General features: G+C 41.8%; 1 protein-coding gene across 4 annotated transcripts in view; it reads left to right on the top strand.

Annotated features, from left to right (window-relative positions):
• Positions 1 to 10: 10 nt before the first annotated feature.
• The window catches only part of SMG6 (SMG6 nonsense mediated mRNA decay factor), a 226,478-nt gene continuing 206,069 nt past the window's right edge, over positions 11 to 20,419 (top strand). For 2 of the 4 annotated variants that reach the window (XM_060646929.3, XM_060646932.3), the window contains exons 1-8: positions 11 to 201; positions 2,339 to 4,079; positions 4,585 to 4,777; positions 5,278 to 5,388; positions 8,321 to 8,427; positions 8,682 to 8,760; positions 16,185 to 16,295; positions 16,667 to 16,879. In XM_060646929.3, coding sequence (XP_060502912.1) covers positions 114 to 201; positions 2,339 to 4,079; positions 4,585 to 4,777; positions 5,278 to 5,388; positions 8,321 to 8,427; positions 8,682 to 8,760; positions 16,185 to 16,295; positions 16,667 to 16,879 — 2,643 coding nt within the window. In that variant the 5' untranslated portion in view covers positions 11 to 113. Of the gene's footprint in view, positions 202 to 228; positions 458 to 528; positions 1,058 to 2,338; positions 4,080 to 4,584; positions 4,778 to 5,277; positions 5,389 to 8,320; positions 8,428 to 8,681; positions 8,761 to 16,184; positions 16,296 to 16,666; positions 16,880 to 20,419 lie in introns of those variants that run through there. The other 2 variants (XM_060646930.3, XM_060646931.3) reach the window with 2 other exon arrangements.

Raw genomic sequence — 20,419 nt, forward strand, 5'->3', positions numbered from 1 at the left:
GGGCGGGGACACGGGTGGGAGGTGGGTAAGCGCGCGCACCGCCCGTCCGTCGTGGTTTCCTGGCTGCGCGCGGCGGTGGCGGAGTGGCTGCAGCTGTAGCAGCAGCCGCGAAGATGGCGGAGGGGTTGGAGCGTGTCCGGATCTCGGCGTCGGAGCTGCGAGGGATCCTGGCCGCTCTGGCTCCGCAGGCCGGGAGCAGAGGTGAGTCGCACCGCCCAGCTCCTGGGCTGGGCCTGCCCGCCCCGCCTCCCTCTCCTCCTCTGCCTCCTCCCTGCTCTGTCCGCGGCGCTCCGGAGCCCCCGCCCCTTCCCCCGGCAGTGGGGGCGGGGGCCGAGGGCGGTCCCCTGGCCGCCCCACCATCCCGGAGGCCGGTGTGGAGTCCGGCTCCGCCAGCTCCGGCCCCTTTCGGGAGAGCTCGACCTGAGTTCCTGCCTCCGCCCCCTTTCTCACCGCGAAGGTGACTGTTCCCCAATGCCCCAGCCTTCTCAGACCAGTCTGGATTTCCCAGCCGTCAGGAGATGCGGAGAGGAGTGGGCGCCAGGGTCTGGTGGAGGCCCCAGGGTGTATCGTTCCTAGAGGAAATCATCTGCATGCCTGCCCTGTCATCTCTTTAGAGTTGGAGAGAAGGAACTGGGGAAATCGAGGAGAAAGATGGGACAGCTTGGGACTTCCTTGTTGAACTTTTTCCCCCAAGGAAGGCTGCGCCGCTGGAGGGATCCAGGACCTCCAGTAGAGAGCTGACTCTACTCTGGTTTGCCCTTGGCATGTGTAGGAGCAGTTTTTATCAGAGAGAATGCCCATCTTGCAAATTAAAGTCTCCATCCATAACAGGAAAGCTCCAAGGAAGATTCTAGTATCTCATCTCTCGTTTGTTAGGCAGTGGAGTTGTGTTAGAGTTGTGTTTCTCATGCTTGTGGCCACAGTCCGTGAAATTGGTTTTCGTTGGTCACCTGAATGGGATTATTCAGGTCGTTTTCTCCCTCTGCTCTGAAAAGTAGTAGTAGCTCTTCTCATTCCTCTTCCCCACCTCTCACCTAAGTTACAAAGGCTGCTGAGGGTGAGTTATTCTGGAGGTAAACCGCTTTACCTTTATCTGTACTTGATGAAGTAGTGTTTTAAACTTTTGAAAATACTGTAGCAATATCTTACACTTCAGGGGTTTTTGTTTCTTTCTGCTTTGTTATACCCATGAGATTAAATGCTGGAGGATGTTCCCTATCCCTGTTATGGGCTTGTTTGCATTGATGTTTATAGAACAATATGGGGATTTTATATAGCATTCTGTTTTGAGTCCTCTGTAATCTCACTAATTCCTGTCAGTTTCCCATTGAAAAGTTTAGTGTCTATTTGTAGTAATCTCTCCCCTTAATAGATAAAGTGACAGATACAAAAAATAGATACTTGCCTATCTGTCATTCATTAAGTTTTTGGAGCCTGGAGAGTAGTTTCTAAAGTCCTGTACTGTTATTCTTGAGTGCTGCAGACCTGGGTATTTTGCGAGCATGTGACAATACTTCCGTTATCCTCCAGAGAAAGCTCCTTTATGGAACTTTTTCCTTCTCATATTCCACATCATAGTAGCAGTTAGTCCCAGTATTCTAATGATGATAGTCTAAGCAGTATTTCCTTAGAATGACTGCTAGCTGCTGTTAGAGAGTTGGTAAGCATGAGTGCAGTTGAAGAATGTGAAAGGAACTGCTTCCTGTTTGCTTCAACAGGAGGTACATGTTTGGGCAATTGGTATCCTAAAAGAAGAGGATTGTCCTGGCCAAGTTCAGAGACTGGAGTTGCAAATTTTTTCTTCAGAGATGTCCAGAACTGTGGATTGTTATGCATACCCCTCTTTTTCTCCTTTCCCATAAACTACTCCTATGTTAAAAAGGACTTAGCCACCCTGGAAAAATGTTGGAGGCACTAGAAGAAAAGATTCAGATGGATCCAAGGGCTCCATAGCAGAGAACAGTCTGATGCTTAAGTGATCAGAGATCTTTTATTCTGGCAGTGAGGTAGTTTGGGGTCTTGGGGATCTGGATATGACTTGGGTAACACAAGAGAGTATGATTTTTTTTTTTCCTGTTTCCCTAACCCAAGTGTAGGTAGCTCCAACATAATGAAGTTCTTAGCCTTGCCAGTTGCTGAATAAATATTGTACATCTAGTAGAATTTCTGCTTCTTTAGAAATTTCCTTTCATGTCCACCAATATTAACATTTTCATGTGTAATTCTTGCTAGGCTTTTCTGTTACTTGACCGGAATGACAGTGTTTTTTTTTCCCTTCCCTCCCCTTTTATTCTTTTCTTCTACCTGTTCCTCCCCAACACTCTCTCCAACATTGCAGAAAACATGAAGGAGCCCAGGCAGCGCAAAGATAACAGGCGCCCAGATCTGGAAATCTATAAGCCTGGTCTTTCCCGGCTAAGGAACAAACCTAAAATCAAGGAACCTTCTGGGGGTGATGAATTTAAGGATGAAATTGTTAATGACAGAGATTGTTCTGCTGTTGGAAATGGTACACAGCTCATTAAAGATGTCTGCAAGGAACTGGATAATCAACACCAAAATGGTCCTGTAGATCCAGAAAATACTCGGGCACAGGAGTCCTTTCCTAGGACTTCTGGACAAGAGGATCGAAGTCTAAGAATTATCAAGAGAACAAAGAAACCTGACATGCAGATCTACCAGCCTGGAAGGCGTTTGCAGACTGTTACCAAAGAATCAACTAGCAGGGTGGGTGAGGAAGAAATCCTCAACCAGGTAGAACAACTGAGAGTAGAAGAAGATGAATATAGGGGAAATGTGAAAGAGGAGGTTGTGAATAAACCAGATAAAGATGAGGCAGAAAAGAGCCTCAATGGTGACAGAGTAAGGGTTGCAAAGGGAGAAAAAGGAAGGAGGATTGAAAAGGGGGAGGGGATAAAGAAAGTGAATGATGACCCGGCACAGGGGAAGCCAGGTTCTGCAAAGCGCTACTCCCGCTCAGACAAACGGAGGAACCGATACCGCACTTGCAGTACCAGCTCAGCTGGCAGCAACAACAGTGCTGAGGGGGCTGGCCTGACTGATAACGGATGTCGTCGCCGCCGACAGGATCGGACCAAGGAGAGACCACGACTGAAGAAGCAAGTATCTATGTCCTCCACTGATTCTTTAGACGAGGACAGAATTGATGAGTCTGATGGACCCAGGAGGAGCTCGGAAAGGAAGAAACATTTAGAAAGAAGCTGGTCTGGCCGGGGGGAGGGAGAGCAGAAAAGCAACGGGAAAGAAAACCGAGGCACACTTCATGTCACTTTTGATGCAGAAACCATGAACAAAGATTCCCCCATGGTGAGATCATCCAGGGAGGATGTGGATAGGATAAAGCCTGACAAAGGCTTGAGCAGTGGGGGCAAAGGCTCTGAGAAGCAAGAGTCCAAAAACCTGAAGCAAGAACTTCGGGGTCGGGGACGAGGCATTCTGATTCTGCCTGCCCATACCACCCTATCTGTCAATTCAGCCGGTTCTCCAGAATCTGCACCTTTGGGACCTCGGCTTTTATTTGGATCTGGTAGTAAGGGATCTCGGAGTTGGGGCCGAGGGGGCACCACTCGACGATTATGGGACCCAAACAATCCTGATCAGAAACCTGCTCTAAAGAGCCAGACGCCCCAACTACATTTCTTGGACACTGATGATGAAGTCAGCCCTACTTCTTGGGGTGACTCCCGCCAGGCCCAAGCATCTTACTATAAGTTTCAAAACTCTGACAACCCCTATTATTACCCCCGGACACCAGGTCCTGCCTCCCAGTATCCTTATACAGGCTATAGCCCTCTGCAGTACCCAGTGGGCCCTACGAATGGTGTGTACCCTGGGCCTTACTACCCAGGCTACCCGACTCCAGCAGGACAGTATGTTTGTGGCCCTCTTCCTGCCAGCACCATGAGTCCTGAGGAGATGGAACAGCACATGAGGAACATGCAGCAGCAGGAGCTGCATAGGCTTCTCCGGGTGGCTGACAACCAGGAACTGCAGCTCAGCAACCTGCTCTCCAGGGACCGCATCAGTCCGGAGGGCCTGGAGAAGATGGCTCAGCTCAGGTATGGTGTGTTCCATCCCGGCTAGAGGGGAATGGAGATAAGCTGGAGGCATATGGGCTCCTGTGGCTGAGGAAGGTAGAAACTTTTTAGGCAGGTCACTGGGTGAGTTGTATACGGAAGGGGCAGTTTCTAGTCTTAGAGATGATTATGCTTCCCACTTTTTCTTTAAGAAAAAAAAAAATCTTTAAGAGAACATGGAATCTGGAAATGGAAAAGGAAAGACTTTCCAGAATGCCAAGAAGTGAACAGCATATAACTTGTGGTGGAGATCTTATTTCAGCTGTTAAATTTAGGTAGAGGCATATGGGGAAAAACTACTTTCCTAGACATAACTGTCTTTAGAATGACATTCTGCTGCAGAGTGGAAAGTCAAATGAGTACTGTACCTGGTGGCATTTTGGATTTCCTGCCAAGGAAGGTGTTTAATTTGCAAGAAGCTCAAATCTTGGGTCTAGCCTTTCCTGTGGTGTATTTGGAGCTAGAAGTTGCATGTATTTTATTCCAGAGCTGAACTGCTGCAGCTATATGAGCGCTGTATCCTATTAGATATTGAGTTCTCTGATAATCAGAATGTGGATCAGATCCTGTGGAAGAATGCTTTCTATCAGGTGATTGAGAAGTTCAGGCAGCTTCTCAAGGATCCGAATGTTGAGAACCCAGAGCAGATTCGGAACAGACTTTTGGAGCTCTTGGATGAGGTAAACCATCATCTTTTTGCCCTCAGGATAAAGGCTTCAGCATTCTGTAGTTGTGATGGGTTTTTATCACCGGAAATATGATTTATGGCGGAACATTGACGAAATACTTTATGCTCTTTTCATGGGTTTAGGCCTGCCCTACCCTGTTGCTTCCTTGGGATCATAACTAACTGGCAGTTGGAGTTAGTTCTGAGCTTGGAAATTTTCTGAATGTCTTGTTTGGAGGGCGGGTGGCTGTTGGGAGAGAAAGCGTGTGTGTGTGTGTGTGTGTGTGTGTGTGTGTGTGTGTGTTCTTTCATATTTTTAAAACCATGGAGGGGCTTATGCTATGGATTTGTCTTGTGTTTAGTTGGTGACCAGTAAATACTGTGTGTGCCTCTATTTACATGGGATGATTAAACATTAGCAGAACTGTGGACAGGTTACCTAACCCAGTTCCTGGTGGGTAGATTGGATCAGAACAGCCTGATTCAGCTGTTTCTTATTTTTTGTCTTTATAGGGTAGTGACTTCTTTGATAGTTTGCTTCAGAAGCTGCAGGTTACTTACAAGTTCAAACTGGAGGACTACATGGATGGTCTTGCCATTCGCAGCAAGCCATTACGCAAGACAGTAAGCCAGCTTCTATATCTTAAATGTATTCATCCATTTAGTAAGCATTTATCCAGTGTTAGTTATGTGCTAAGCACTGTGCTGGGTGTTGAGGATACAGAATGAAAGATACAGTCCAACGGGGGAACAGACTGATTAAACCAACAATTATAATGTAATAAGTACGTACTAATGTAATGTTATATATACAGTGTTGAAGGGGCACAGAGTGGAGTGGCTCTAATTCAGACTCGTGGGGTCAAGGAAAACTTCTGAGAGACTCTCAAGTCTTGAAACATGACCGGGAGTGGAAGGGGCAGTACAAGGTACAGCAAGAGAGAATTAGGCCTTGTTAGAAAGTGCAAGAAGTTCAGTATGCTGGTTTTTGTAATGTGGAGTCGGGCTGTTGTAGGAGGTAAAGCAAATGAAGTAGAAAGGGATAGATCAAAGACTTTTGTATGCCATAGTGAAGAGTTTGGACTTCATTTTGGAAAGCGGTGAGGAACCATTGATTGAACTTCAGTAAATGGATTTCTTCTTAGAACCAGTCACTCTGGCAAATGGATGAGTTTGGGCAAGAATGGAGGTAGGAGAGTCAGGTTGTGGGCCTGAACTAAGGTAGAAGTAATGGAGGTGGAAAAGAGGAAACAAATTGGAAAGATCTAAGGGAAATATAATTAACTCGCTGGCAATTTGATGTGAGTGATGAGACAGGAGGCATAAAGAGTGTAGATCATTTTCCAGTTTGTGGCCTAGGAGAGTGGCTGGGAAGGAAGAGGTTAATAGTTCAGTTTTGGCTGTGTTTAAGTGGGAGAACTTAAAAATGCACAAAGAAGTATTCTGGTCTGTTTGAAGCTCAGGAGAAAGAGCTAAGCATGTGATATAGATTCAGAAGTCATCAATGTATAAGTGATAGTTGAAAGAGAAGTTGGGATGCTGGGATATATTGGCCAGTCAGCCAGAGAATAGGGGCGGTTCAAATTTCTAGGTGGTAATAGATAAAATTGGTAAAGTGCTGTAGAGTCATTGAATGTTAAGATTACTAAAAGTGTCCATTGGATGACTTTATTACAATTTATTTTCGTTGGAGAGGATGGAAGCCAGAGTATAGTGAATAAGAGGTGGGACAGTAGATAACAACAAAGGGAGGAATATAGACCATTCTTTTAAGAATCTTGGCTGCAGAGGCAAGGAGGGAAGATAGTAGTTAAAGGAGAAAACAGTGTCAAGAGAAGTTTGTCTTTAACCTGGAAGAGGCTTAAGCATATTTGTATATTGGGAGGAAAGAGCCAAAAGAAAGGAAGAGGTTAAAGACTCATTAGAGAAAGGCATATGAATTATGGAGCAGAGACTTCCTCTTGCTTTTCTATTTCTTCTGATGATTGCTGTGTACAAACTCTGTCATTAATCAACAAGTATTTGTTGAGATCTTCCTACATGCCATGTGCCTTTCTAGGCACACATGATTCATTGTGGAACAAGAAAGCCATGATCCCAGCTCCTGGAGTTTAGAGTTTGATTAGGGGTGAGTACGGATGTTGGATTAGTAATTACAGATGCAGTGACTTCGGCAGAGGATGTATGGTGCGGGTCTAATGTAAAGGGCTTTAGAGGATCCTAGAAGACTGAGGAAGTTGCGCTTAAGCTGGGGCTGAAGACCTGGGTTGTTAGCCAGATGAAGGTGTATGTGAAGATGCTAGAACATTCTCTGGAGAGGAAGTAGTATATATGCAGGTCCTGAAGTGGGAAAGAGCATGGTGTGTTAGGAAAACTGAGAGAAGTCTAATCTGACTGAGGCCCAGAGAGAGGCGGGAAGTGGTGTTGAAGAGATGAACAGAAGCTCGATCGTCTGGGACTTCATCCTAAGGAGAGCCTTTGCTGGAATTTGGTCCCCCCCCCCCCCCCCCCCCCCCCGGTTGAGATGGCAGAGTGCTACAGTATGGAAACAGAATTGGTTTTTTTGGTGTTTTATCAGTTAACTACCGAGGGTTCTTGGTGTTCATTCATAGAATGTGCCGAATAGTGAGGACTCTGAAGGTATGTGACATGTAGTGGTATGTAACTTTGCTGAGGCACGCATTTGTTATGTATTAGGAGGCTGATGTGCTGCAGCTAGTTATTGAGCTCGTGGATGAGCCTTGCTAAGGCATCAGAATCTACCTCTTCTTGAAGCTTTGTTCTTTACTCGTGATGTGTTAATTTCTTGTGTGTGGTGAAGTGGAGTGGAATTGTATGTTACAAAGTGATGCTCCTTAGGTTTTTTGGTTGGACATATGTCTTGGGATTGAGAAAACTCTTGTTTTCTGAGTGACAGATTCCAAGCCCATTAGTGAGAAAACATACACGGAGAGGGAGAGAGAACTACAACTATGTTGTAGGTGTTTGGTAAAGGGTAACTATATTATTAGTTCTAGGGGATATTACTGTTTTTTGCAAAGTGAGTGTAAGGCAGTAACACAGTACAGTGATAATAATAGTTTGAGGAGAGAGAGGACAGGAAAATAAAAGAATAACTAGTTATCTTACTATTTGTATATCACTTTATAATTTATGGAGTATTTAACACTTATTCTCTCCACTTACCTTGTGGAATATGTATTTCTACATTCAGATGAAGAAACTTGAGTCCTCCAAACAGTCCCAAAGACCTATGTAAAATCACACAACTCTGACATAGGTTTCCTGACTCCTAGTTTCAAAATGTTTTCTTCTATTTACTTGGGACTTGAAATAAGAATGACACCCTCTTGTTTCTGCCATTCTTTCTCATTAAATTTTGCATCATGTTGTTGGCTGTTTTTTAGTAGCCAAGTTTAGACTGAAAATTTTTACTTTGTTCAGGACTACTAGTGCCTTATTAATGCTGCTCTTGTCACTTTAATCCCATCCCTGTCCTTTGGGGTTGAAGTTACAGTTTCTTGGGTACACTACTAACTGATCATTTTTTCTGAAGGTAAAATATGCTTTGATCAGTGCCCAGCGGTGTATGATTTGCCAAGGAGATATCGCTAGGTATCGGGAACAAGCCAATGACACAGCAAACTACGGGAAAGCACGCAGGTACTTTTGCCTCTTGTTCATTGCTTCTCTTTCCTTGTGGCGTTAGGCTAATCCCTATTAAGAGCAATGGGCCACCTGAGCTGCCTCCCATATGGAAGTCCTACAGTTGTCCCTATTGGTCTCTGTTACCAGGCTTTACCACTCCAGCGTTACATCTAACACTCCAGCTATGTCTTAAGCAGTAAGGGCTGTCAAGTGATGAAATGGAAAGAGTTGATGTGGAGCTAGCATTTTTTACTGTTTTTCTATTCCAGTTGGTACCTAAAGGCCCAGCATATTGCTCCCAAGAATGGGCGCCCCTATAACCAGTTGGCTCTGCTGGCAGTGTACACGGTAAGCAATCTTATGGACAGGGGAAGTGTTTCCAGGCAGTATCTTAGAAAGAATGGATTTTGATAGTATCAGCTCCTGGAGCTGGAATTCATCTGAACACTAAACCCAAAGAATATCCTTTGCTGCCTCCCATCCTCACCTTCCTTTTGTTCCTTTCAGAGGTAAGTTGTCAGTGATCCTTACTTCGGTTGAATCTGTGCTTGATCCACTTTCATCGCCCTTCAGTTCCTAAGGGAGTGCTCATGCCCCAGCCAAACACCACTCTCTGTTTTTGACCAAGGCTTCTGCTCTGAATCTTAATCTTGTTGCTTCCCTTCGCTGTCCTGTTGAATAAGGTTACTCATTTCCAGAAGGAAAATAAGAATCCTTTTCACTTTTCCTTAAAGTCCTCACCTATCCTTAAGTAGTCAGATCCTTCTTTTCCCCGGATATTCCTCTTAGCTTTCCACCCTAAGGAGCCCCTTTAGCAGAAGCACTTAGTTCCAAATCGTATCTTCCTAGATCTTACCAGACTTCTCTAAATGTACCTCTAACAGAGAGTCTTGGGAGCTGATAATGGCCCCTAGTAAGGAAGCTGAATTGAAGGGGGGGAAGGTCAATGGTAGGTATCAAAGATTTAAGTGTAAAGTAGCTAACATGTCATTTAGCAGGTAACGTTTTCATAATTCTGTAAAATTCATTGCCCAAATAAACAATGTTTGAATTCAAAAAATTTTTTTTGAATTAAAAATTTTTATTCCCCTTTACTCTACAAAAGATTCCAAAAAATTCCTACTGCTTAATTATGGATTGAAATTATTGATTAAATAACGTGGTTTACAGATACACTTCCTTCAAAATCTATTGAGTATCTTCACTCACTTTTTATTGTCTTTAGTACATTAACAGTATTGTGCAACCATCAACTCTGTCTAGTTCCAAGACATTTTCTTCACCCCAAAAGGAAACCCCATACCCATTACTCTCCATTCCTTCCACCTCTCAGCCTCTGGCAATCATTAGTTTATTTCTGTCTCAGGATCTATCTATTGAATGTTTCATGTAAATGGAATCATAGTATGTGACCTTTTATATCTGGCTTCTTTCATTTACCATAAAGTTTTTGAGGTTCATTTATGTTGTAGGATGTCTCAGCACTTCATTTGTATGGCCAAGTAATACTCTCTTTGCATCAATATACCATACTTATTCATTAGTTGATGGACGTTTTGGTTGTTTTCAACTTTCACCTATTGTGAATAGTGCTTTGTCAAGTACAGGTATTTGTTTGAATATCTGTTTTCAGTTCTTTTGGGTCTATACCTAGGAGTGGAGGAGCACCTGGGTGCCTCAGTCAGTTAAGCGTGTGACTGTTGGTTTCGGCTCAGGTCATGATCTCATGGTTCATGGGTTCGAGCCCCATGTTGAGCTGACAGTGCAGAGCCTGCTTGGGATTCTCTCTTTTTTCCTTTCCTTCTGCTCTTCCCCTGCCCATGTGCTTTCTCTCTCTCTTTCCCACTCTCTAAAAAAACAAAAAAACAAAACAAAACAAAAAAACAAAGAAACAAGCTAGGAGTGGAATTGCTGGGTTGTATGGTAATTCTGTGTTTAACTTTTTAAGGGACCACCAAACTTCTTCATAGAGGCTGCACCATTTTACATTCCTACCAGCAATGTACAAGGGTTCCAGTTCCTCCATGTTCTCACCAACATTTGTTATTTTTCATTTTTTTGATTATGACCAGCCTAGTGAGTGTGAAGGGATATCTCTTTAATATTTGTTTCTTATTTTTTAAATTTTTTGGTCAGTTTTAGGTTTGCAGAGAAGTAAGCAGAAAGTACAGAGTTCCTATATATTCCCTCAACTCTCCTCTCCTCCATTTTCCCAGTCATTAACATCTTGCATTAGTGTAATACATTTGTTTATAATTGATGAGACAGCATTGACACGTTATCACTAACTAAAGTCCATAGTGTACATTAGGGTTCACTTTTATATTTTGTGTACATTTTGTGGATTTGAACAAATCTGTAATGACATGTATCCATCATTGTAGTGTCATACAGAGTAAGTTCACTGTCCTAAAAATACCCTGTGTTCCACCTTCCACCTGTTCATCCCCCCTCACTCCCTGAACCTCTAGCAATCTTAATTTTTACTGTCTCTGTAGTTTTGCTTTTTCTTGAATGTCATATAATTGGAACCATACAGTATGTAGCCTTTTCAGCTTTGCCTCTTTCACTTGGTAATATGCATTTAGGTTTATTTTTGTGGCTTGATAGCTCTTTTCTTTTTATTGTTGAGTAATAGTACTCCACTGTATGGATGTACCACAGTTGGTTTATCCATTCCCCTATGGAAAGACATCTTGGTTGCTTACGAGTTTTGGTAATTATGAATAAAAATGCTATAAATGTTTGTGTGCAGGGCTTTGTGTGGACATAAGTTTTCATTTCATTTGAGTAAATACCAAAGGGTGTGATTGCTGGATTGTATGGTAAGAGCGGATGTAGTTTTGGAAGAAACTGCCAAATTGTCTTCTGAAGTGGCTGTGCCATTTTGCATTCCCGCTGGCCGTGGGTGAGAGTTCCCGTTGCTCTGCATCCTCATAAGCATTTAGTGTTATCAGTGTTTTGGATTTTGGTCATTCTGATGGGTGTGTAGTGTTATCATCTCGTTTTACTTTGCAATTCCCTAATGATACATGATGTGGAGCATCTTTTCGTATGCTTATTTGCCATCTGTGTGCATCTTTTTGTGAGGTGTGTTGATCTTTTGCCCATTTTTAAATTGGGGTTTTTTTTTCTTACTGTTAAGTTTTAAAAGTATATTTTCGGGGTGACTGGGTGGCTCAGTCGGTTGAGCGTCTGACTTCAGCCCAGGTCATGATCCCGTGCTTTGTGGATTCAAGCCCCACGTTGGGCTCTGTGCTGACAGGCTCAGAGCCTGGAGCCTGCTTTGGATTCTGTGTCTCCCTCTCTCTCTCCCCCTCCCCTACTCTGTCTATCTCCCAAAAATAAATAAATATTAAAAAAATTATTTAAAGAGTATATTTTGAATTTTTTTAAATTTTTCTTCTTCTTTTTTTTTTTTTTTTACATTTATTTATTTTTGAGAAACAGAGTGAGACAAAGCGTGAGCAGGGGAGGGGCAGAGAGAGAAGGAGACACAGAATCTGATGCAGGCTCCAGGCTCTGAGCAACTGGTCAGCACAGAGCCTGATGCAGGGCTCGAACCCACAAACTGTGAGGTCATGACCTGAGCCAAAGTCGGACGCTCAACCGACTGAGACACACAGGCACCCCTATTTTGAAAATTTTTTAATGTTTATTTATTCTTGAGAAAGAGAGGCAGAGTGTGAGTTGGGGAGGGGCAGAGAGAGAGGGAGACACAGAATCCAAAGCAGGCTCCAGGCTCTGAGCTGTCAGCACAGAGCCTGATGCCGGGCTCGAACTCATGAACCAAAAGATCATGACCTGAGCCCAAGTCAGATGCTTAACCAACTGAGCCACCCAGGTGCCCCCAAGAGTATATTTTGAATACCACTCTTATCAGATACGTGTTTTGCGAATGTTTTCTCTGTGTGTGGTTTATCTTTTCATTTTCTTTCTTTTTATTTTTTAATTAAAAAAAATTTTTTAAGTTTATTTTTGAGAGAGAGACGGGGAGAGTGAGCGGGGGAGGGACAGAGAGAGAGAGAGAGAAAGAGAGAGAGAGAGAGAGAGGGAGAGAGAGAGAGAGAGAGAAAGAATCCCAAGCAGGCTCTGCACTGTCAGCATGGAGCCTGACGTGGGGCTTGAACTCACAAACCATGAGATCATGACTTGAGCTGAAACCAAGAGCTGGACGCTTAACTGACTGAGCCACCCAGGTGCCCCATATCTTTTCATTTTCTCAGCACAGAATAAGGTTTTAAATTTTAATGAAATCCATCTTATCAACTTTTTCTTTTGTGGATTGTGCTTATGGTTTAATATCTAAGAACTCTTCACCAAACCCAAGGTTACTTAGATTTTCTCCTGTGTTATCTTCTAGGATTTGTGTAGTTTTGCATTTTACATCTAGGTTCTGTGATCCATTTTGAGTTAATTGTTATGAAAGTTTTAAGGTCTGTGCAAGATCCATTGTTTTGCATGTGGATGTCCAGTTGTTTCAACTCCATTTGTTGAAAAGGTGATCCCTTCTCCATTGAATTGCCTTTCCTCCTCTGTCAAAGATCAGCTGACCATAACTGTGTGGGTCTCTTTCTGGGTTTTCTATTACATTCCATTGATCTATTTGGCTGTTCTTGGGCAGTACCATTGTCTTGATTACTGTAGCTTTATACTAAGTCTTGAAGTGAGGGAGTTTGGTCTTCTGACCATGTTCTTCTTTGTCAGTATTGTGTAGGCTATTCTGGATCTGCTTTTCTGTATTAGCTTTAGAATCAGTTTGTTGCTAACCTACAAATCTATTGATTTTGAAGTAGTATCTCATTGTGGTTTTGATTTGTATTTCCCTAATGACTAACGCTATTGAGCTGTACTTACTGGCCATTTGGAGAAATGTCTGTTCAAATCCTTTGCCCATTTTTTTCTTAAAAAAAATTTTTTTTTAAGTTTATAAACTTAGAGAGGAGCAAGGGAGGGGCAGAAAGAGAGGGAGAGAAAGAATCACAAGCAAGCTCTGCACTGACAGTGCAGAGCCCATTGCGGGGCTCAAACTCACAAACTGTGAGATCATGACCTGAGCTGGAGTCAAGAGTCAGATGCTTAACCAACTGAACCACCCTGGTGCCCCTGTCTTTTCACTTTCTTGATAATGTCTTCTGATGCCCAAAAGTTTTAAATTTTGATGAAGTCCAATTTATTTATCTTTTCTTTTGTTGCTTGTGCTTTTGTGTCATAGCTTTGAAACTATTATCAAATTCAGAGTTAAGCTATGTTTTCTTCTAGGAGTTTTTATAGTTATGGCTTCTGTATTTAGATCTTTGATCCATTTTTCATTAATTTTTGTAGTTGGTGTGAAATAGAGTCCAACTTCAGTCTTTTGCATATAGATATCAATTGTTCCAGTACCATTTGTTGAATGTTCTTTCCCTATTGCCTAGTCTTGGAATTCTTGTTCAAAATCATTTGGTGCATGGTTTATTTCTGGACTCTTAGTTCTCTTCCATGGACCCATATGTCCCCTCTTATGCCAGCAACGCCAGCATTCTTTCAATTACTGTAGCTTTGTGGTCAGTTTTGAAATCAGGATATATGAGTTTTCCACCTTTATTCTTCTTTTTCAATATTATTTTTGCTATTTGGGGTTTCTTGTAATTCCATATGGATTTTAGGATCAGTTTTTTCATTTCTGCAAAAAGAGTCATTGGGATTTTCATAAGAATTAGGTTGACCGTGTAGTTGCTTTGGGGAGTATTTACACAGAAGTTTTTGATTTATTTAGGTCTTCTTTAATTTCTTTCAGACACGTTTTATAATCTTCAGTATATAAGTTTTACACGTTTACACTTGGTTATTAAATTCATTCCTAAGTATGTTACTCTTTTTGATGCTATTGTAAATGGAATTATTTTCTTAATTTCTCTTAAAGGTTGTTTATTACTAATGTATAGAAATATAATTGATTTTTGAGCATTGATCTTAGCCTTACAGCTTTACTGAATTCCCTCAATGGCTTTTCCCCATTCTGATTAAATTGGTATATTTTTCTTTCATAAATCTCTGACCTAAATTAGTAGTCCTTTCAAGTTCTTTTCCTCTGTCCCTCTTTTTCTGTCTGTCTTTTATCCTACTTGTCTTTTAGTGTCACTTTCTCAGTTTTCTGTGTCTTCTATCAGTATTTCAGTGAATCTCAAGAATTCAATGAGAACATGCTTGTGCACAGTGCTTTGCTAGGTACTCTGAATGATGAATATGTGATATGATCTGAAAAAAAGTATTGAAAAGACAAGTGAGGTGTGTAGACAGTGATACAAATTAGACTTCATGAAATGTGATGTGTTGATTGTTAAATGCACTGTTATTTTCTGGACCACTAAGAAAGAATATGTGAGTTATTATAAATGAGATATAATGGTAGATATTGATTGTAAATCAATTTCAGAGATGTTAAAATATGAAAAAAATCATTGTAGAATTGACAAAACAGCCTAAAATCAAGTGAGTAGTATTGACTGAGATTAGTATGGAATAGAATAATATTAAAAATAGCCCCCATTGGAGACACCTGGCTGGCTCAGTCAGTAGAGCATGCAACTCTTGACCTAGGGGTTGTGAGTTTGAGCCCCACATTGGGTATACTAGAGATTACTTAAAAATAAAATCTTAAAAAACAAATAGTCCCCATTGAACTGACTATAATAGTATGTCAGATATTCTGTTAAAGTGTATGCATTATATGAATTTTAATCTTTTTGGGAGCCATATGTGTGTAAACATCTCCATTTTACAGATAAGGAAACCTCTAGGTTGATTTCTTTTGAGTTATAGCTAATAAATGGCAGGACCAGTTCAAACTCAGGCAGTTGACCTTAGAATGTGTATCTTTAACCATGCTAGCAGAATACAAGATGTAAGGTTTTTTGTTATTGTTGTTTGTTTGTTTGTTTGTTTGTTTAAAATGCAAGTTTTAAGGAATGAGTTACTGGGGAGAGAGAGAAGTTAGTATTCTAGATGCATTTTGAGACAGAAAAAAGGGGGAAAGTGTATATGAACTTGAAGAGAGAAAGGGTTTTTGACATTCCTTCTCCCTTTATTTCAGTGTTTTCTTTTTTTTTCTCCTTTCTGGCCTCTCTGTTTTACTTCTTTTCCTTATTAACTGGTTGTAAAACTGACTTGAAGTATTTATTTGCTGAATTCATTGGATAGTAGTTTGTATTTCCCTTCCTCAGTAGAGTCAGTGTGGTATAGTGAAAACGTGAACCAGACAGACCAAGGTTCATATATTGGCTTACCCGGGATTTGGCTTGGAGACCTTGTTGGACAACTTAGGTTGTTGGACAGCAATCTCCTTGAGCTTCCGTTTCCTCATTTCTAAAATGGGAATAATCATGCCTGTGGGGCAGTGTCCTTAGGCTTAGAGGTAAAATCTATAAAGTGATGGTCACTTGTCTCACTACATTTAATCAGTGATGTTGCCATTGTTTATAATTTTTAAAACACTAATTAGTGAGCTGAACCTTGTCTTTTTCTAAAACCAAAAGGTAACTGGATTTTATATTTCATGAGGCTCTTCATTCTTTTTCTCCTCCTTGTGAGCACTTGGCTCATAAGATACAGTACTGTGCAAGAAGAGCTCTCTGATGTAGTTGCCATGGCTTCTTCCGTGGATAGCATTCTGATTTTCTTATTGGAATTCCTCACAGCCTGGGAGAGATAGTAATTTTCTAGGTCAGCTGACTCAGGCTGGAGTCAGAAAAAGAATTGGTTGACTCGATGTCTTTGGCCTCTTTCTGCAGAGGAGGAAGCTTGATGCTGTCTATTACTATATGCGCAGTTTAGCTGCCAGCAACCCTATCCTGACTGCCAAGGAGAGTCTCATGAGCTTGTTTGAAGAGACCAAACGAAAGGTGAGTGGGGATGCAGGCAGACTCATTCCTTCCTAACAGAATGTGTTTCTCTTAGTGCCTCTGTGTCCTCAGGGGAATGACTTATGATGGCCTCAAGGGGTCCCGTTGGGCTGTGCTGATGGAGTCAGTCAGCCTCTATGCAGAACCAAACTCATGTTTAGGAAAGTTCTCCAGGGCCCTTGGGTGTGCATCTTGTTTATGGAATTAATAACGCCTATGAGACAAAGCAGATGATACTTTGCTACTTTGGGACTATAGCAAAGTCTTTACTTTTTATAGCCCTTGGGCAACAAACTCAGGTGAGGTGAGCGCCTCTTTTTATTAGCTGAATTCCAGGAGAGTCTGAGCTTATGTGTTTGTATATTGTACAGGCAGAACAGATGGAAAAAAAGCAACATGAGGAGTTGGAACTGAGCCCTGACCAATGGCGGAAAGGAAAGAAGTCTACTTTCCGGCATGTTGGAGATGACACCACTCGCTTAGAGATCTGGATCCACCCATCACATCCTCGGTCCTCCCAGGGCACTGAATCTGGGAAGGATTCTGAGCAGGAGAATGGGCTGGGCAGCCTGAGCCCAAGTGATGTAAGTTGCTGAGGGTGATCTAAGGAGCAAGACTAACTAAGTAAACATGGGTGCCCCAGTACATGCAACTGGGAATCAGTGCACAGACATTTACCATTAATCACAGGGAAGGTAAATCACTTCAGGCTCTCTGATGTCATCTCTCACTTCCAGCTACACTTCTTTCACTTTATTATATGCTTCCCTCTCTCACCACTATGTGGCACTGTAGAATTTAGTAAAACTAGTTTTTCTAGAGGAAGATTTACTTAGTATAGGATGAGAATTTTTTGCTGCTTTGGCTTTGGAGTCACCAATATGATGCTTCCGAATTCTGTTGTGATTTTGTGAAGCTAGAGAGAGAGCATAGTTGGAAAACTGCAAATGGCTGGTTCATTGTGCCTTGAGAGTAAAATTCATAGTGGAGTGAATGATGGTGTGATCTTACCCTTCTCCTATCTACCCTTCTAATCTTACCCTTCTCCAAACTTTTCACAAAGCAGCCAGAGTTATATCTCTAGAATGTGTATCTGACAAGTTACTTCTTAGAAATAAGAATGAGAGTTTGCTACAATAATCCAAGTAAGATGTGAAAAAGATCTGAACCAGGAAATAGCTCTGGAGATGGGGAGAAGTGAACAGATATATGATATATATTAATGAGGTAGAATCCAAAGGACCTGATTGGACATGGGGAGCTGAAGGACAAGAGGAAGTCAAAAGTAATACCTATTTAGGTGTTTCTGGCTTGGAAACCAGGTGAGTACTGGTCTATTCCTTGAGATAGGGAATAGAGGTAGAATTGGTTTTAGGAGAAAAACAGTGAGTTTAGTTTTGGACATGCTGGAATTTCTATAGGACACTGATGAAAAGAGATTTAAAGGCTAACATATCAAAAGTGGGGAGAGTGTTCTAAGTTAGAGATGAAGATATTTGAAGGCATCCCCTTATAGATGGAATTGAAGTCATGAGAGTAGATTTAGTCACTTGAGAAAACAGTGATAAATAGGCTGAAGGTCTAAGAGAGTAAGGAGATAGATGGCAGGGAGACGTCCTTGCAAAGGATTGGAAGGGAGTAGAATCTGGAGCGCAAGTGCAGAGATTAGCCTGACTGAAGGTGAGAGATCCTTCTTTCTTATGCTTGAGGGAGAAGGGGGCAGGTAATTGGGGATCAGGTAAGTTTGTGGGTATTAGAGGAGAAAGATGTTTACTTTTTTCTCTTTGAAGTTGGAGACATTGTTGTCTGCTAAGAATGAATCAAAAGTAGTAGAATAGGAAGACTTCTTTGTGGTTTCATTTAAAATTGCCATTTTCTCTTTTTATGTCCTTCTTTAGCTCTTTTCTGCATGACTTGGAAAGTAGACATTGCTTATGAATGAAACTTCCAGTTTGCTATGCGCCATGATTTGCATGGGGTGCTTCAGGGGAGACTGAAGGTAGACTGTCTCACTGTTGCCCTTTTCTAGTTTGGATATTGCAGCCCCAAATTGGAAGCCTATATGAATAAGAGAGGAGTCATTCTATTGGGTTAGCTCCACTGTCTGTCTTTAAAATGAAAGCAGCGGGGTGCCTGGGTGGCTGTCGGTTAAGCATCCCACTTTGGCTCAGGTCACGATTTGTGGGTTCGAGCCCTTTGTCGGGCTCTGTGCTGACAGCTCAGAGTCTGGAACCTGGAGCCTGCTTTGGATTCTGTGTCTCCCTCTCTCTCTGCCCCTCCCCTGCTTGTGCTGTATCTCTCTCTAAAAAAATAAATAAATGTTTAAATAAATAAATAAATGTTTAAATAAATAAATAAATAAATAAATAAATAAATAAATAAAATGAAAGCAGCAACAGCAATTTGAGAAAGCATTTTATGGCTTTCTTTGACCTTGGCCTCAAGGTTGGGGAGTATCCTTTGTAAAGGTTAAGGTTGTAACTAATACTCTATAGATCTCACTCTCCCATTGTGCTTCATTGATTTTTAAGTACTGTGTTTATAAGTTTATGTTTTTATTCTTTTTTTTTTTTTTAATGTTTATTCAGTTTTGAAAGAGAGAGAGAGACAGAGCACAAGCAGGGGTGGGGCGGAGAGAGAGGGGGACACAGAATCTGAAGCAGGCTCCAGGCTCTGAGCTGTCAGCACAGAGCCCGACGTGGGGCTTGAACTCATGAACCCGGAGATCATGCCCTGAGCCGAAGTCAGACGCTCAACCGACTCAGCTACCCAGGCGCCCCATTTATGTTTGCATTCTTGTTTGCATCTCAGAGAAGGCATTTTCAGTTTATGGGCTGTCATTAGGTGTATTAAGTTTTATTAATTATTTTATTTTTAATTTTACTAATAATATATGAATGTAAGTTTAGTAGAAATTTCAAATGATTAAAGATATTAGCGGAATGAAGTGGTCATTTCTTTCGTAACTATTCATGTTGTTTATGTATTTTCAGCTTACTTATTCTTGGGTAATTACTTTCCTTAATTTCTCTTAAATTTACATCTGTGAGGTTGGGCTTTTAGTTTGAGACTGCCAGCACCAGGGGAAGAAGTCTGCAGTTTCATAGCTCTTCGTCTATCCAGCCAGGAAACCTCCCTTCCTTTTTCACCTGCTTTCTCAGACCCTAAGTCTGCTTCCCATATTTTCTTTTTTAGAGAAGGCCCCAAGAACTTGGCTTGTTCTCTCTATTCCTTGGAACCTATAGTTGACAAGAAGTGGGGATTTAGTCACAGACATTTGAGTGATTAGGCATTGGGGATACAGATAGAGATTAAAACAACCAAAAACAACCAAAAATGATCTTTGACCTCAGGGAGCACTCAGTCATGTGGGGAAGACAAAAACATGCATATGTGATTATAGTGCAGTGTGCCAAGTGCTATGATAAAGGGGAGCATGAGAGGCTACAGAAGAACAGGGTCAGGGCACCTAATTTGGGCAGGGTTTCGGAAGGGTTAGGCATTTTGCAGCTGAAGGATGATGTAAGGGCATTTCCTCTCTGAGACCTGAGGCTTGGGAACTGCAGTATGGCCGAAGGCTATACTATATATATACTTTTCTCGATTTCCACTACCACCATCCTAGTCCAAGCTCTCATCGGTAATCCACAGACTTTTGAAAAAGTTCCTAATGGTCTTTTCACATTTATTCTTGGTCCTCCTTTGACATTTATTTTTCTTTTTTTCTTTTATTATTATTTTTTAATTAAAAAAATTTTTTTTAGAATTTTTTTTTTTTTTTTTTTTGAGAGCGAGCAAGGGAGAGGCAGGGAGAGAGAGAGAGAGAGAGGAGAGAGAGAATCCCAAGCAGGCTCTGCGCTGTCAGAGGAGAGCCCAGTGTAGGACTCAAACCCATGAACTATTAGATTATGACCTGAGCTGAAACCAACAGTCGGACACTTAACCTACTGAGCCACCCAGGTACCCCTTATTTTACTATTTTTTAATGTTTATTTATTTATTTATTTTGAGTGAGTGCATATGTGTGTGCGCAAGCAAGAGTCAGGGGCAGAGAGATAGGAGAGAGAGAGAGAGAGAGAGAGAGAGAGAGAATTCCAAGCAGGCTCTGTGCTGTGAGTGCGAGG

The sequence above is a fragment of the Panthera onca genome, chromosome E1 (assembly GCF_046562875.1).
Source record: "Panthera onca isolate mPanOnc1 chromosome E1, mPanOnc1 haplotype 2, whole genome shotgun sequence".
In the NCBI taxonomy this organism is placed as follows: domain Eukaryota; kingdom Metazoa; phylum Chordata; class Mammalia; order Carnivora; family Felidae; genus Panthera; species Panthera onca.